The sequence below is a fragment of the Zingiber officinale genome, chromosome 8A, assembly GCF_018446385.1.
Source record: "Zingiber officinale cultivar Zhangliang chromosome 8A, Zo_v1.1, whole genome shotgun sequence".
Lineage (NCBI taxonomy): Eukaryota > Viridiplantae > Streptophyta > Magnoliopsida > Zingiberales > Zingiberaceae > Zingiber > Zingiber officinale.
Window position 1 is genome coordinate 73724411 of NC_056000.1, and position 18737 is coordinate 73743147.

The 18737-nt window shown below is 42.1% G+C and overlaps 1 protein-coding gene across 1 annotated transcript; it reads right to left on the reverse strand.

Moving 5' to 3' along the window:
- Window positions 1–1933: 1933 nt before the first annotated feature.
- LOC122009546 (disease resistance protein RPS2-like) lies at window positions 1934–4912 on the reverse strand. Its single transcript, XM_042565744.1, has one exon. The coding sequence runs from the start codon at window positions 4866–4868 to the stop codon at window positions 2217–2219; it is 2652 nt and encodes an 883-aa protein (XP_042421678.1). The 5' UTR covers window positions 4869–4912; the 3' UTR covers window positions 1934–2216.
- Window positions 4913–18737: the final 13825 nt, after the last annotated feature.

Sequence of the window (18737 nt, forward strand, 5' to 3'; positions counted from 1 at the left end):
TCCATATGCTTTGTGGATCCAGTGGTTGAGCTAACCACTTCAATATTTCTATTGTTTCAAGTAGTCAATGAATTATGTCATTATTTTTTATACCTCAAGTGGTCGTCCATGCACCCAAATCTCCACTTGTATATAGGGGGAGCTTGCTCCCGTCATTCCCTACTTATCTAATAAATCCTTGTATAATTTGACACAATAAATGTTTCAAGTTTATTTAAATTATGCCTTGTGTCCTGGCTCGTAAATATAATGTTTCTGCAACAATATAAAAAAATTAGTATAAAAGAATATTATATTTATACAATATCAAAAATATTCAAATTACAAGTAAAAATTTTTCCATAATAAAAGTCTTTATATTTTGATCTACATGCCTATTTGTAGTACTAGAAGCTCACTGCACTCTCTAAATTTCTTGTTGATATACCCTTACGGGAATTTGGAGCCATTCTTGCGTCTACAATCAACAACTTATATAGGTAGTGAATGGCAATAAGATTCAAATTGAAACTACGAAAGAAAAGGATCTATCCCTACCCCTGAAGCACCAGGTCTACAATAGTGTACTACGAAGATCTTTTCTCCCCCTAACGGTCGAGCCAACTACACTATGACCGTCGGGAATAAAGCTACATGAAAAATATTTCCATTATTCAAAACAATCACCATATACTTACCAAGAAAAGGAAATTTCGTCCACTTGAAAATTATCATGATAAAAAAAGGTCTTGACATGATTAAAGAAATGATTCATCTTGGTGATATTGTCTACTTTAGGTCTAAACCCTAATGGATTAAATTTTAGAAAAATACCTTATACCAATGAATATATATTCTATCTTTTAAATCCATGATCTTTTTTATGTATTTCCAACGTGAGATTTTAATTGTATTCCTAACAATTTTCCTCTCAAACGAAGGATCACCATTATTCTCATGGTCCAGACCTCCCCTCAAACATTTCTCCCCTCAAACAAAGGACCACAATTATTCTCATAGTTTGGGCCTCCACTTAACCATCTCGGATCTCCCCTCAAGCCGGTGACTAATGACCTGCTTCGGTTCTATAAAACTTTTCATTCCTCCTAGATTTCCATCAAATAGTTACTCCTTGAATGCTTGGACTTTTCGCTTAGAGTTCACTCCTCTAGGATCCTTAGTTCAAGGTCACTATTCCACCCACATGTCTCGATTTGGACAATGACTCTAATACCATTTGTTAGGATTAAAAGAATTTACATATCTCTACAATGGTATGATATTGTTCACTTTGGGTCTAAGCCCCCATGAATTTTTTTGGCTTTACCCAAAAAGCTTCATATTAATGGAGATATCTTCCATCTTTTAAACTCATGATCTTTTTCATATATTTTCAATGTGAGACTTTGATTTTGGGACCATCATTATTCTCATGGTTTGAGCCTCTACTCAAGCATCTCAAGTCTCCCCTCAAGCTGGTCACTATTGACCTGCTTTGATCCTCTAAGACTTTATCACCACCTAGGATTCATTCTCTCTGGATTTCTATCAAGCAATCATTCCTTGACTTGCTTGCATTTTTCACTTAGAGTTTACTCCTCTGGGATTCTTGGTTCAAGGTCACTATTTCACCCATATGGCTCAATCTGGACAATGACTCTAATACCGCTTGTTAGGACTAAAATGAGTTATAGATCTTCACAATGGTATGATATTGTCCACTTTAGACCTAATCCATCATGAATTTTTTTGACTCTATCCAAAAAATCTTATACTATTAGAGATATCTTCCATCTTTTAAACTCATAATCTTTCTTATATATTCTCAATATGAAACTTTAATTGCATTGCCAACCCATCTATTATGACACGTACAATTGATCTGAGACTAATACTTCTACTCACAGTATTTCTTATACAAGAGACACATGCAATTTGAAAAGAGAATTAAACATAGAGATAAAGATCTACCATATTTCCCATTCTGTAAGTCAATTGTGACAAGTAAAGGCAGAATTATTTTGAGAAACAAATTGTATTTATAGATGATTCAGATCTCTATCAAGTATGTGATAGATTCATTCAAATAGGTGAAGAAAACTTGGGTGATTCAGATATTGTGATAGATTCTATTAGTCATGCGAAGTGTTACTAGATTCTATTAGTCATGCATATATAACTCTCTCAAAATCACACTGCAGCCAGCAAAAAACCCCACCAATCTAGATGATGATTCTTCATCTTCGATCCGGTCTCTCGAAGAGTTTTTGGAAGGACAATGTTCTTTCATCCGACCAATCTAGCTCATCCTGCCATTCTCTGTCACATTTGATCTCTGTCAAGTTTTCAGCAGCCAATGCCAGCTTCTTTAGCTTGGGACAATTCCTCACTTCCATCGTCTTCAGGGAAGGAAATGCTATTACTTGATCTCCGTCACTCAAACTCTCCAACTCCGGTAGCTTTCGAAGCACAATTTTTCTTAGTCTAGGGAAGATTGTAATAGTCTCTGTAGAATTAGTTGCATTGGTTACCACCTTCATTAGCCGATCAATTGCATTGCAATCTTCAATTTCCAGCTCAAGTAGATTCTCTAAACACCTGTTCTTCCAGATAATCTTAGCTTTTGGGAGAGCCAAGAGACGAAGATATTCAAGGCACGACAGAGCATTGCACGCATGAAGATCACCACCAATAAATACCTCTTCAAGATCAGTCATGGCATGGAGTCGGATTTGTACCATGTTCTGCATGTTTTCTCCAAGACAGTAAGTAGATGGAATGTCGAGGCTTGTCAAGCCTCCGCAGCCTTCGATCTGGAGCCAATGCACAGCGGCTGTAAGCCTTTGCGACTCGCAGAATCTTCGAAGAGTAGTTACTGAGTTCATGGTGACGCCAAGAACCTTTAATTTCTTCAAGCTTTCTACCTCATTGAGAAGTACGCCCTCTCCGTCCAATTGCAGGGCTCCCATCACCCTCCACCCACTGTAACTGTTGTACATATTCAGCCATTGCAGATGGTGAAGACAAGGAATGACAGCGCTAGGAATGCTTCTTAAATGTGTAGCTGATGACATCGCCAAATATCTGAGATTCACCAGAGATTGAATTTCCCTCGGCAGAGACGCAATCCTAGTGCTGGATAAATCAAGCAATTGGAGCTGGGAAAGATTGCCAATCCCAGGTGGAAGCTCTTCTATGGAAGTTTGCTGAAGATCCAGGATTCTGAGACAAGGCATATGGGAGAAAAACTCATTGGGAATGTTCTTGAGAGGATGATTGTTTCGGAGATGTAAGTAGATCAAGTCGGGGCACTGAGGCTCGTCAGGAAGAAGAGCTATGTTGTTCCAGCCCAAAGATATCCTCTCGGCGGCTCTCCACTTCTCTGCTCCAGGTGCTTCTGCAAGACTATGTCGATCTCCTATCAGCCATTTGCTCTCCTTCTTCCCGCAATCGCATTCCATCCACAGTATCATGGAGCGAACCATGGGGTGCATTTTGAAGTACTCGCTATCGATTCTTTGTATCAGAGACGCCGCGAGTAGCATTCCGAGCAGATATGATGCTTTGTCTGCAGTATCTGACAACCTCTCAAAGTCGTTGATGAAACCTTCGCCGATCCAGAGCTCCCTAACGTAGAATTTGCTCAGCCAGCATCCTTCCTGCACCAGAGCGAAGTAGGACGCACACGTTCGCAATGTGTCGCTCAGACGGTCGTAGGAGAGTTTGAGAGGATGATAGACATGCTCCTCCATTCCCGGAAGCTGGAACGGAGCCTCCTTCATGATAGCCAGCACATGCCTCCACTCTGCGATCGTCCTTTTGCTCGCCATTGCTTGCGCCACGGTGATGAGCGCCGCCGGCAAGCCGGCGCACTGTTGGACTAAAGCTCTCGCCAGATTCAGTATCAATGTGTTGGTGTTGACAAGCTCCAGCTTTGCGTTGAATCTGAAGAGATCCCAAGAAGCCTCCTCCGATAAGCATTCCAGTTTGATCGTCTTCTCTGCGCCCATGCGGCTGCAGACCTCCTCCATACGGGTGGCGAACACGATCTTGCTCTTGGACGGCGGCTGCGGAAGTGGAATTCCCACGATTTGGCAGTTCAAGGGCTCCCAAACGTTATCCAGCAACAGTGAGAATGTCATCTTGCTCAGCACACGGAAAAGGCGGCCGGCTTTGTTCCTCTGCGACTCCTCGTCTTTCCATGTGAGTTTCAATCGATCGAAGAGGGACTTCTGGATCTCCTCCACTTTGTACCCCGTCGATAACTCGAGGTAGATGACGACATCCATATTATCCACTTCCATCTCCGCAAAATGATTGTTGAACCTTCTCAAAAGTGCCGTCTTGCCCACGCCGCCCATACCGTGGATCCCAATGATGCTGACATCGTCATCTCTTGCATTGCCTTGCAGTGCCGCCAGCGCTGTATCCATGCCGACTGTTTTAGGATTCGGCATCTCGAGAAAGCGATCGACGTCCAGGTCATCAGCTACGTCGGTGAACTCTCCGGCCTTCTCCTTTAGGTCGGCTGCTGTCATAAGCGCCGCCTCAGCTTTGCTTCTGAGGGGGTAGCCAGAGCACACATTGACAGGAAAGTTACAGAGACACTTGAACATCTGGTGGTATGTGCCATTTATGTTTTCAGCCTCGGAAGTGAGGGCTTCGACGGATTGAAGCCAACCGAGGACTTCTCTCTTTGGATTGAGCCCATCCCTTTCGGCTGCCTCGATTTGCCTCTTGATATCCTCGCGTTTGCTCTTGAGTTGGGCGAGCTCTGTGGCCAAGGAGGAGATGATTCTCTCGTATGAGACGATGTAGTTAGAAGATTGGAAGCAGCAATCCTTGAGACAAGTGAAGAATGAAATGATGCCGGAAATGATATCGGCCATTTTTGCTGGAGAAGTAGGAGCAGTAGACGATGAATGATTGAGGAGAGGCGATGAAGTTTACAACTGTCATCTTTGCTGAAAAATAAGAAACATTATAAAGTGTGTGTCTGACAGGGTGACAGGGAATCGGAGTTTTCTCTACGTGAAAGCAAAGGGGAAGTCGGTAGCTTGCCTTACTTTTTTTTTTTTTTTTTTTTTTTTTTTTTTTTAATACTTTTTTTTTCTTTTTCTTCTTTATTTTTTTTTCCTTCAATGCGTTGGGGACATGGACAATTTTTTTTTTAAATAATTAAAAAGTTTTATTTATGTTCCATGAGTATTTTTTTTTTACAGTGATCCTCTGCGCATGAAAGAAAGTTATAAGAAGTTTAAATTTGGAATAATTATATTATTGTAAATTGATACAGTGTATGAATGTGGGGTATGTGAGATGATCGGGCAAGGAGTTAAAGTCATAGCAGGGTCAATAGTCACGCTAGTCTGGAGGTCAGAAGTCTAGCCCTCGTGGCTAGTCAAAAGTTACACCAGCCTGAATGTCAAAGGTTTAGTCTCCGTGGCAATGCTATCGTGGAGGTCAAGAATCAAAATTACAAGGAGGTCACGATTCCGGCACACGTGGCTAAAGTCAAAGCTTCAGTCGTGGGACTGGTCAAAGGACCGTATTTATGAGGTGAGCTGGATCTGACCTTGAAGGGAGTCGAAAGTAGACTCGGCCCACGGGATCAAAGTCGATGGAGGATTAGATCCATGGGTCAGATATAATCAGGGATTGAGCGCGACCAGGGAGTCAGCTTATGGATCGGATAGGTATACCGAACAAAACTTCTGATAAGCAGATGCGGGTCGGGAATTAGACCTAGCGTACAGGTTGGAACGTACATGCCCTAGATAGCAATAAGCAGATGCGGGTCGAGAATTAGACCTAGCGTACAGGTCGGCGTGCAGGTCGGAACGTACATGCCCTGGATAGCAATAAGCAGATGCGGGTCGGGAATTAGACTTAGCGTATAGGTTGGCGTGCAGGTCGGAATGTATATGCCCTGGATAGCAATAAACAGATGTAGGTCGACAATTAGACCTAGCGTACAGGTCGGCATGTAGGTCGGAAAGTACAGACCCCTGGATAGCAATGAGCAGATGCGGGTCGGGAATTAGACCTAGCGTGCAGGTCGGAACGTACTTGCCTTGGATAGCAATAAGCAGAGGTGGTCGAGAATTAGCAGGTCGTCGAGATGTACATCGAATGATGCAAAGGTGAGTCAGGAGGTCGGACACTACATGACAAATAAGCATGCAAGGAATCGTAACCACCTGTCAGAGAATAATCATCACATGTCAGGGAATATTCTAACGGAGGGAGGCTCATACTCTTCTTGGTTCCTCCGCCGGCCTATGAGAGAAAGCCACGTGTTGATCAACGCCAGACAGAGCCTGACACCCGACATTCTCTGACATTCACCAGGTTCCAGAAGCCTCAGCTGCAGTATAAAAAGAGATGTTTTGTCCCTTACGCAGGTACGCTCACTCGTCATTTTTTACCAGTCTTTTGCTTTTCTTGCTTTCTCTGTGATTTCTGGGGAAAAAGTACTTGACTTGAGCGTCGGAGGGCCTGACCCGAGGACTTTTTCCCTGGTTTCTGGTCTCTAATGACCGTGTGACTCGTCTGAGTGTGCGCAGAACAATAGTGTCATCATCCTGATTCTTTCTTTCCGTATAGTCGCCCGTGTGCACCTGTCCAGGGAGGACTTAGCTGATTCGGCATTTCAACGACTCTCCGTCAACTTTTGGCACAACAAGACCCGTCTTCATCCGACTCAGCTTCCGGACGAGATCATAAATATTTTGAAAATACGATTTAAATGATATTAAAATTAGTGAAATATGATCTAAATGAACTAAATTATTAGGTTTCGGTGTAGGTAATGTGAATACTTAATTTGTCTTACATTTCATATGTATTAGGCTATTATGGGTTATTAAGGGGCCATAGGAAGATTCACTCTCGGTGACATGTGAGAAATGTCAAAGAATTCACCTACAAAGCATGCAACATCTATCATTTCATATAAGTTGATGCAGCGGTTTTTTTGCATTCCCTACGTATCTCGTGTGATTAAAATCATTCTGATCGATTTGTCAAAGTCAAGATGGATCGAAAGGATGTGACTCTGCTCTAATAAGACTTAAGATTGGTTGAATCGGTTCAGTACGTTTATCCCATAAATTCAAGATTGATTAAGTGTCAGTCTTAGCTCCTAACCCCAACTTCCTGGCTCAGTCTCAACGACTGATTCCAACTCTGACTCTATCTCAATGTCGGTGCCTATCTCCGATTTCATCTCCATCTCAGTTTTAGAATTTACTTCAATTTCATTTCTATCTCAACCACATACATCGTTTAGGTCTCAGCTCTCGACCCTGACTCACCTCCTGGCTCAGTCTCAGCGATTGACTCTGACTCCGACTCTTTCTAAGTATTTATGATTGACATTGATTCAACCTTGGATCCTAGCACCATCTACCTAGCTTGACCTCATTTGCTGATGATGCGGTGATGAGGAGGGGCCCCACCCCATGGAAGATAGCTACCACGAGGGAGGTCAAAGTCAAGGTTATCAACTATCCTTGGCCTATCGGGCGAAGCATGCCCCAACCGGGGGAGAAGGCCCCAATCCCGCGTTCGACATGAGGGAGGAGTCAAACTACCGACGCTTAATAGAGACGATGTGGAGAAGCCGAACCGAGCGACTACCCTGCTCGATCAAACAGGAAGACTCGACATTAACAGAATAGACTTGTGGCCGAGCGGACGTGACATACGCACAGTGGAATGGCGGTCAAGGGGCACACACACAGGAGTAACGAAGTTCTGGCCGACTGGACGGGGTACCAGAGTGGCGGAATTCAAGCCGAGCGGCCACCCCGCTTGACCAGGCACCAGGACTTGGCGTTAACAACGAAATTTCGACCGAGCGACCACCCCGCTCAACCAGGCGACAGGACTAGACATTGGTATATTGAGTCTCTGGCTGAGTGGACAAGACATAAGGAATATCGAAGTGATAGGTCGAGCGGCCAACCCGCTTGGCCCAACAACATACTTTCTCTCTGGTATCTAGCGACATCCTTTAGAGAGTTAGTGCCACCGACATCGGGCATGGACAGCTAGAAGATTGTATGACGGAAGCTTCCACTGTCACTTCAGATATATGCTCGGCCTGTTAAGGTACTGTGTCAGGTACACTTTACTGATAAGTCTTTTCAGGGAAAACTTTGAGACACGTTCTCGTCTTGGAAAGCCTGCACATGCACTACAAGAGCTCTATATAAAGGGTGGGGGGGTCCAAGCATCGGTAGAAGTATGCGATATTCACTATTTGTGCTATAGTCTTCTTGTTGCTCCGTCTTATAATTTATCGTCGATGACTGACTTGAGCGTTGGAGGGCTGATAACCATGATTTTACTATATTATTTTGATTCATATATGCATGGTTTGATGTTGATTTCATAGGTTTAAATCATAGTTACATTACATTTTGTGCATTATATGTATTCTTGGACCTAATTACAAATTATTTTATTTTGTGTTATTTGATGCTACTTTTTTATTCTTATTTTGTAGGCATCAAAGGATCTTGGATTTGGATTTATTCGAACCAAATTTGTGCTCGAATAAGAATTTAAACGAGAAGATCAAGCTGCGGAGTATTATGAACTGTTCATTGAAGATTGGACAGATCTGGACCATCTAGTGAAGATCTAGTCGATCTGACCTAAGGGAGAGTAGATCCAGACCCTTGATCAAGATCAGCACCTTCGGATAAGATTTTTAAAGACTTTTCACCATTGATCAAGCTCCAAATCAGTTTCAGCCGTTCGTTTAGATCTGGATTAGATTCAAAACAGAAGCTACAGTACCCTTTGGCTTCGTTGATCTCCTCACGCAGCTTCGCGTCGCGCGTCTTCTCCAGCGAGATTCCGACCCCTTTCCTTTCTCCGATCATCCTATCAAGCTTCGACATCAGTGCAGAGCTTCACGATAACTTCATCCTGATCATCTGGAACCATCGGCGGGCGTTCCCTCCGGTGGAATTTCGCTCTCGACAGTCCCCTATTTCCCTCAGATTTGGCGGCGTTCCTCCAATCTATGAGTCCATCTTCCATCAACAACATCTGGCGGCGTTCCTCCGGTGTTGTTGAGCTTTCCTCCAACCACAATCTGCAGTCCACAGCTTCCATTCAGATTTCGAGATTTAGATTCCAGATTTCTAGATTTTTGGCCGGTTTTTGGTTTTAGGGTTGTTCTAGCTCGCCGGAGGCGTTCCGCTGGCTTTGCTGAGCATTCCTAGACCCGAGGCACAGCTGAGCATCTTGAATGAGGTCCGGAGTTGGGCGTTCTTGTCTCCGGCCTCTTGTGTGACGGCAAGAGCGTGAAGATTGTGTGGATTGATTGTGAGAATGGATTGGTTTACCATTTTATTTCATTTTACTACTATTTTATAGCTTAGAACATATTTCTTTTAATGTTTATTATGTTTTAGCAAGTAATCTAGCATTTCATTCCCTTGTTTAAGTTTAATTCGTGTTTAATTGATGCTTGATTAATTGTTTAGTTGGGTAGTTTTAAGTTAGGGTTTGAATTGGTGTTGTAGATCAGATTTAATTATGTCTCGTTATTTCATATTTAGTTTAAGTGTGTTGATGGTTTAATTATTACGTAGGGTGACAATGCGTTATGATTTGATCATTGACACCTAGTTAGGTTTCCTTTATGCATTAGAGTAATTTCTTAATTGCTGTGCTTTCATTTGTTAGATTTAAATTCAAGGCTTAAACTCCCCTATTTTATATTAAAAACCTCCAAAAACGAGAATAACGTACAATCCTAGGTTATCATCCGACCGCTAGTTCCTCGAGAGATCGATTCTGAGCTCGATTTTACAACATGATTGTGTAGATAAAGGGTTTAGTGAATATACATTGTTAATTTGTTTTACGAGTGTGACATGTTAGGACCAAAAGTAGCTAGAGGGGGGGGGGGGGGGGAATAGCTCGTCGCGTTCGCTCGATGTTTGGCGTTGCTCGGCGTTGCTTGTTTCTTCAAGAATATGCAGCGGAAAATACAGAAACAAATACACCCACGCTAACACTAGGATTTTACTTGGTATCCACCTCCAAAGGAGGTGACTAATCCAAGGATCCACACCACGCACGCACCCTCCACTATGAAACACTCCTTTTCGGTAACTACCGAGGGCGGAGAAGCCCTACAAGACTCTCGGTACAAGAAGAAGGAAAGGGAAACAAAATACAAGCACAAAGCTTACAATGAATGCAGAAAACCCTAACCCTAGCTTCTCTTCTTGCCTTTGATCCGCCTCTTGACTCGGAGAACTTCCAAGAACCTTCAAGAACTGGCGATCACGAGCTTTGAGAGTCTTGTGGAGGAGCTTAAGATCCGAGATGAAACCAGAAGAGATGTCATACCAATGCACGCGCTCAAATACGACGTATCGGTCGGATCCCGATCGATTCGAATATTCCCAATCGATCGGAGGCTTTGGATCGATCCACGGATCGATCCGTGGATCGCCTACTAAGCGCTGGATCGATCCACGGATCGATCCGGCAATTGCAAGAACGGCCCAATCGATCCATCGATCGATTGGGACCTCTGATCGATCCACGGATCGATCCGGAGGCTCTCTGTTGGAGGTCTGGATCGATCCACTGATCGATCCAGAGCCTGGATCGATCCACTGATCGATCCAGCACTTGATTTTTGTCCAAAACCAAGTCCCAAACCTCCCAAACCAACATCCGGTCAACCTTGACCTGTTGGTATGTCATGCATTGCATCTAGTCACTCCCTTGACCTGCTAGGACTCCCTTACCAAGTGTCCGGTCAATCCCTTTGACCCACTTGGACTTTTCTCTGTGCCAAGTATCCGGTCAATCCCTTTGACCTACTTGGACTTTTCTTTCATGTCAAGTATCCAGTCAATCCTTTGACCTACTTGGACTTCCCAACACCAGATGTCCAATCATCCTTGATCCATCTGGATTTTCCCTTGCCTGGCTTCACTCACTAGGACTTTCACCTGGCTTCACTCACCAGGATTTCCATCTGCCTAGCTTTACTCACTAGGACTTTCACCTGGCTTCACTCACCAGGATTTCCATCTGCCTAGCTTCACTCACTAGGACTTCCTTCTGCCTGGCTTCACTCACCAGGACTTTTCTTCTGCCTGGCTTCACTTACCAGGACTTTCCTTCTGCCTGGCTTCACTCACCAGGACTTTCATACTTCCTAGCTTCACTCACTAGGTCTTTCATTTTGCCTAACATCCCAGTTAGGACTTCCCAGTCAAGTATCCGGTCAACCTTGACCTACTTGACTCTTCTTCAATCAATATCTTATTGTCAAACATCTAAACCCAAACCAAGACTCAGCTTGGTTACCCAGGTCAACCTTGACCTGAGGGATATTGCACCAACAATCTCCCCCTTTTTGATGTTTGACAATACCACAATAACACTTACAATCCCATATGTAAGTTAGGCTAATCCCATAGCCTCCTTCTTCATGCCACTAGGTAATGAAAGCATAAATTAAGCTCTTCATTCTCCCCCTAAGAGGGCAAACTCCCTCTAGGTAATGAAAGCCTAACTTACTCCCTTTCATGAGTCCTTTCATTCTCTCCTTATGACCTTCCCATAGGTAATGAAGGCCTAAGCTTAACCATACATTCTCCCCCTATTGGCACACATCAACCCATCGTTGGACACACATCAACCTATGCTCCAATTCTGGGCACACTTCAACAAATCCATTTGTTGAAGACTCTCCCCCTGAAGAGTTGCTCATCGTGATCACAACTTCACTCATTGTGATCACCCGATAAAGAAGGTCCCATACCCTTCATTATCACCTTAACTTCTCCCTCAATGTTGACAAATACCCAACCTTGAGCATTTTCAACCACTTGAGTGTCCACTTGAAATAATGAGGATATCCACTCTCCATTTCTCCCCATTTCAAGTTTAAATGCTCAACCTTGAGCAAGTTCACAACAGAAGGTTAACCACCTTCCAAGGTTCATGAAAAAATAATTTTTCATGTCTTTAAAGAGTCCCTCCCCCTAAAGACATGGTGGTAACTTCTGTCATTGCACCAACAATGACTTGGAATCCCTAAAACATTAGGAAACCCAAATTTAGAAGTTTTGAGGTTCAAATATTCAAAATTTGAAACAACCTCAACCTAAACTTCTACTTAGTCTTCGTTAACCAATCCATCCTTGTTTTCAACATGAAAACACCCTTTGTATGTATACAAATGTATTTAAGGGGTTTGGAATGGTTACCTAGACTAAAATAGGTTCAAAGATGCTGAAATCAGGCCTTCCCAGCCAAAACCACAACAACTTGGATCGATTGAAGTTGGGTTCCAATCGATTGAACCTTGTTGAATCGATCCACCGATCAATTAGACTTCCTGGATCGATCGGTGATCGATCCAGCGAGCTTCTGCCACGGGAATTGCCGTTTGAATCGATCCATGGATCGATTCAGAACTCAATCGATCCATGGATCGATCGAGACTCGATAGTTGCTGAAATTCCATTTCAGTCAACTTGAAACCCCTAGAAAATTCTACAAAATCCAAAATTATGAAATTTCGTGTAGACATTATTTAGGCATACTTAATCATGGAAAATAGCTTTCATGAAAATACATCATATTTTCAAAGATTGACACAAACTTGAAAACTTGCAAAAACTTTAGTGTTTTTCTTCAAGTTTGTGTTTAACTATTCAATGGTGATTACTATCAAAAGATAGCCTTCACCAAGGTTTTCCAAAAACATTTTAAAAACATTTTCAAAACCAATATCCCATCATGTTCCTTGGGCATAATGCACATGACTTGTACATTAGCTTTCCCAATGATGGGAAAACACATAACTAAGTGTTTTGATGAACCTAAAAACTCAAAAGAATGCACTAAATCAACATCTTGAGCTTTGTTCATCATCCTAACATCTCACTTGTATCTAATGTGCACTAAACACATACAAGTCATCTCAGAGGTCTTTGTGAGATGTAAAATTTGGTTTTGCCCTATTCTAGGGATCATGCATATCTATCTAGGCATTTTAGAGATATTAGACATCCACCCAGGATGTCACTTGTCAATAAGTGTCGTTAAATGTCATTCGTCCTTAATTACAAGGAATTAAACTTAATGCATGATTATGTTATGGCATACATCAAAAGAAAATAATTTTCAAAAGAAAATATCCTATTACTACATGATGTATGAATGTCATGACATGATATTTTTGGATTTTCCATAATAAAACATGAATGCAAAAACTAGACATGATGTCATGGCATATGATGGGCAAACAATCATGATAAGATTTAGCATAAATAAAATATACCTAGATTAACTATCTAAGTATCCTTAAAGTCTTAGCTAAACTTACACCTTAAACCTAGATTGCCCTAAAGTGCTACAAGAGAATGCCAAAGCCTAAATTGGCATTTCTAATTTCCTTGATTTAATGTATGCCAATTGAAAATAAACATGTCCTCAAATGTTGGCATATTCCATTTTTCCTCAAGAGTGATTACATAAATCAAGGCCCGGATTGCCTTAAATTTCCAAGAGAATACCAAAATCCCAACTTGGTATTTCTCAAGGTTTTCCCAATTTGTGCCATTTTAAGATAAAATCAATTTTTCACCATTAGACACATTTTACTCTTTCAAGGAGTAATCAATAATTCCATTTCATTTTCAAAGGTTAACTAAAACCTTGAAAATGCTCCTTGAGTGTCAATTTCCTCAAAGTTGGGTTAACTACCCTTCTAATCGGAGTTGACACTCTCTAACCCATCTATGGGGTAGAGAAGATGCTCCTAGGAACCCAACACCTATTGGTGCTCCTTGGATTCTCTAGGTACTCACTAGGGATAACTTCCCTAGATACCTTCCTAGTGACCTTGTTGGGCTTCTTAGAAGCCTTGGTCACATTTTCTAGGTCAACTCTAGGGATAGCTTCCCTTGTAACCTTCTTTGTGACTTTCTTAGACTTCTTAGAAGTCTTAGTCACATTTATTGCAAAAATACTCTTAGGGATGACTTCCCTAGTATTCTTGGCTTGACCACTAGACCTAGGGTTTGTTCCATAACTATATGGAACTCTATGGTAAGAGGGCACATCCTTCTTAGCCTTTGGTTTGTATCCCAAACCTCTATGGCCATTAGATGACCTTTGTGCTCCTAGACCTAGGCTATGCTCATTTTGCCCTTTTAGGATATTTTCCATCCTTTTTAGGGTCCTTTCCATTTTATCAAGCCTTGACCTCAAGACTTGATTTTCTATCACTAAGTCCTTAGTTTTAGATTTTTCATTTGATTCATGAGCATATTTGTTCTTGGGCTTGTATCTAAAATCCTTAGAGTTCTTGCCTAGACTTTTATCTACATTCCTAGCCTTAGGTGTAGTGGTTTTAGCATGAAAAGCTATATGTTTTTCTTTAACGCTATCATGCTTTCTATTTTCATGGTAAATAGCATTAAAATGATAAAAGTTAGAACTATCATGCTTTTTACCATAATGTAAAGGGGTAGGCTCAATAAATGTTACCTTCTTCTTTACCTTGGAGGCTCCCCCTTGACGAATGCCTCCTTGAGCCTTGACCATCTTCTTCCCCTTGGGGCATTGACTTCGGTAATGCCCCTTTTGATTGCAAGAGAAGCACACGATGTGCTCCTTGCTCTTCTTTGTTCCGGGGATGGTCTCCTTGAGCTTCTCCTTTCCTTTTTGTGCCATTTGGCCCTTTTTCTTGGCCAATTTGGGGCACTTGCTCTTGTAGTGCCCATGTTCCCTACATTCAAAGCATATAATATGATTTTTATTTTTAATTGAAATATTTATACCTTTGCTTGTAGGGGTGGCATCTTTCCCTTTGGATCCGGAGGTAGAAGCTTCCTCTTGATCCGATCTTGATTCTCCTCCATTTGATTTTTCTTGACTCGTGGAGGTAGAAGCTTCTTCAATCTCTTCATCTCTTGACCCGGATGTAGAAGCTTCTCCTTCTTCTTGATCCGGTGTCACCAAGGATTGCTCCCCCTCAATCCTAGAGGTGGAGGCTTCATCATCTTGAATATGAAACAAGGAGTATGCTCCCTCCTTGTTCCCTTCGTTGCATTCCCTTGAAGATGAAGCTTCTTCTTGAACTTCTTCTTCGGAGGTTGAGCATCTCTCAACCTCGGAGTCCTCCTCTTGGTCTTGATCCAATGAGTCGCCCTCTTTGGATTCTCCTTGATCTGGTACAGTGGAGGGGATCTCATGAATTCTTGCCAATTTGCTCCAAAGCTCCTTGGCATCTTCAAACTCTCCAATTTGTTCCAAGATGTTGCTTGGCAATAAATTGACCAAAAGCTTGGTCACTTTGTCATTGGCCTCACATCTTTGGATTTGGTCTTTGCTCCACTTGCTCCTTTTGAGTACTTTGCCCTTGGAATTTGTGGGAGCTTCAAAACCTTCCATGAGAGCAAACCATTGCTCTATCTCCATCATAAGAAAATTTTCAATTCTTGATTTCCAAGAATCGAAGCTTGTAGATGAATATGGTGGAGCCACCCTTGTGTCAAATCCAAGTCCATCTTGGAATTGCATCTTGAAGTTGAGCTTGATAGAATCTTGAACTTGAAGAATTTGCTCCAACTTCTTCACCCTCTAGCTTTTCTTGATATGTTTGCCCCTTCCGGCGGTGATTCCGGTGAAGAGCAACCTTGCTCTGATACCACTTGTTAGGACCAAAAGTAGCTAGAGGGGGGGGGGGGGGGGAATAGCTCGTCGCGTTCGCTCGGTGCTTGGCGTTGCTCGGCATTGCTTGTTTCTTCAAGAATATGCAGCGGAAAATACAGAAACAAATACACCCACGCTAACACTAGGATTTTACTTGGTATCCACCTCCAAAGGAGGTGACTAATCCAAGGATCTACACCACGCACGCACCCTCCACTATGAAACACTCCTTTTCGGTAACTACCGAGGGCGGAGAAGCCTTACAAGACTCTCGGTACAAGAAGAAGGAAAGGGAAACAAAATACAAGCACAAAGCTTACAATGAATGCAGAAAACCCTAACCCTAGCTTCTCTTCTTGCCTTTGATCCGCCTCTTGACTCGGAGAGCTTCCAAGAACCTTCAAGAACTGGCGATCACGAGCTTTGAGAGTGCTGTGGAGGAGCTTGCGAAGATCTGAGATGAAACGGTGTCACATGCCTGCAGCTATAAACGACGCCAACGGTCGGATCCCGATCGATTCGAATATTCCCAATCGATCGGGAGGCTTTGGATCGATCCACGGATCGATCGAGCGCCTATCGAAAGCGCTGGATCGATCCACGGATCGATCCAAATCTACAACTCGCCCCAATCGATCCATCGATCGATTGGGACCTCTGAATCGATCCACGGATCGATCCGAGGCTCTGATTTTGACAAGTTCGGATCGATCCACTGATCGATCCAGCACTTGATTTTTGTCCAAAACCAAGTCCCAAACCTCCCAAACCAACATCCGGTCAACCTTGACCTGTTGGTATGTCATGCCTAGCATCTAGTCACTCCCTTGACCTGCTAGGACTCCCTTACCAAGTGTCCGGTCAATCCCTTTGACCCACTTGGACTTTTCTCTGTGCCAAGTATCCAGTCAATCCCTTTGACCTACTTGGACTTTTCTTTCATGCCAAGTATCCAGTCAATCCTTTGACCTACTTGGACTTCCCAACACCAGATGTCCAATCATCCTTGATCCATCTGGATTTTCCCTTGCCTGGCTTCACTCACCAGGACTTTCACCTAGCTTCACTCACTAGGGTTTTCCATCTGCCTAGCTTCACTCACTAGGACTTTCACCTGGCTTCACTCACCAGGATTTCCATCTGCCTGGCTTCACTCACCAGGACTTTCACCTGGCTTCACTCACCAGGATTTCCATCTGCCTAGCTTCACTCACTAGGACTTCCTTCTGCCTGGCTTCACTCACCAGGACTTTTCTTCTGCCTGGCTTCACTTACCAGGACTTTCCTTCTGCCTGGCTTCACTTACCAGGACTTTCCTTCTGCCTGGCTTCACTCACCAGGACTTTCATACTGCCTAGCTTCACTCACTAGGTCTTTCATTTTGCCTAACATCCTAGTTAGGACTTCCCAGTCAAGTATCCGGTCAACCTTGACCTACTTGACTCTTCTTCAATCAATATCTTATTGTCAAACATCTAAACCCAAACCAAGACTCAGCTTGGTTACCCAGGTCAACCTTGACCTGAGGGATATTGCACCAACATGACAGACTTGTTATCAAATTTTGTCGTTGTTGCCGGGGAAAACAGTGTTTGATAATCTTAGGATTGTTCTTTATTTTGGAAAACTTTAAAAAAAAATTGTTGTTTTTATTGCTTTCATGATTATATATCCATGTGTTGATTTTATTTGTTTCTGAGTTTTCTGATTTTATTTGCTAGTTGTTGTGTAAGAACAGGAAATTCTTTTTATCATGGATCCATATTATCAACATTTTGGAGATTGGAGTCAGAGTTATTATTATCAGTCTCAGACTGAGATTTATGCGCCTGAATATCAGTATGAGAATGTACAACAACAATTTGCAGAGTCAACATGGAAACTCAGAGAGATTATGCAATAAATGAGTGAACATCAAGAGCAGCAATTTTCAAGGATACAGAACATACAGTTACAATTGGATCAAATTGCATCATCCATCAACCAGTTGCAAACACAAAGCACCAGTGAAGAGATGGATTGTGGAGCTCTTGTCAGGCCTGACATTGCATCTACTTCTTAGATTCTTTAAGTACTTTTTATTATTGTGATGATGTAGTTGAACATAATTTTGATTCAACTAATGTTGTTGCTTTAGATGTTGTAAATGATGCAGGTATTGTTATTGAAGATGATTTAAGTATAGGGGAATGCTTACTGGAAGCATTACCCCAAGGATCACCTGAATTTGAGGATGAAAGTGTAGGGACTTGTGCTATGGAGCCAAGTACCCAAGGATCACCACATAAGGTTGAACATTCACCAGAAATAGAGCTTGAGCATTCATTTGATGAAAAGGAGGTAACAATCACCACTCCAGGTACCTTTCAACATGACAAGGTGAGAATTTCTTGTGATTTTTTAAAAAATTTCATAGAGGTACCAATTTTTGATTTTATTAGATGTGATTCATTTCTTGATAAATTTTCTACCCTCACTAATATTCTCCTATTTCCTTCTTATCCCATATGTGTATGGGAGGTGTTTCCTTTTATTGATGTTGTAGGAGAATACAAGCTTCCGGAGTGGGTATTTAAACTGAACCGCCTCAGACCTCCATAGAGAATTTTCCATGGAAAAAGGATTAATAAGAAGAATTTGAGTAGAACCATGATTACTTCACTTCCGGGGTGGATTCTACTTCTAAATCTTCTTCAACCACCGAGAAATGAAAGGGGAGTTGGTTCTAATTTAGCTTTTTTTTACATTTTAATTCATGCTTTGTTAATAAATTCTTTTTGAGCGACTTTCTTTAGTTTCATACTTTGCATTTAGTTTAGTTTATATAGCATTTCATTTTTGAATAAAAGTCTCCATGGAATTGTTCTAGTAATATTTTTAACATGGTAAAAACTTTTTAAATTTGATCATCAATTTAGGTCATGTGACACGATTGGATACTCTACTTACATGATATTGGTTAAAATGGTGGAAGATTTCAATTTGATCAATTGAGCTTGATTGCATAAAAAATACCTAGAAAGGACCACTACAAGCCTATACTC

Bases quoted from the DNA above. Each gene is read 5' to 3' on its own strand.
- LOC122009546 (XM_042565744.1), bottom strand. From the start codon at position 4,868: ATGGCCGATATCATTTCCGGCATCATTTCATTCTTCACTTGTCTCAAG.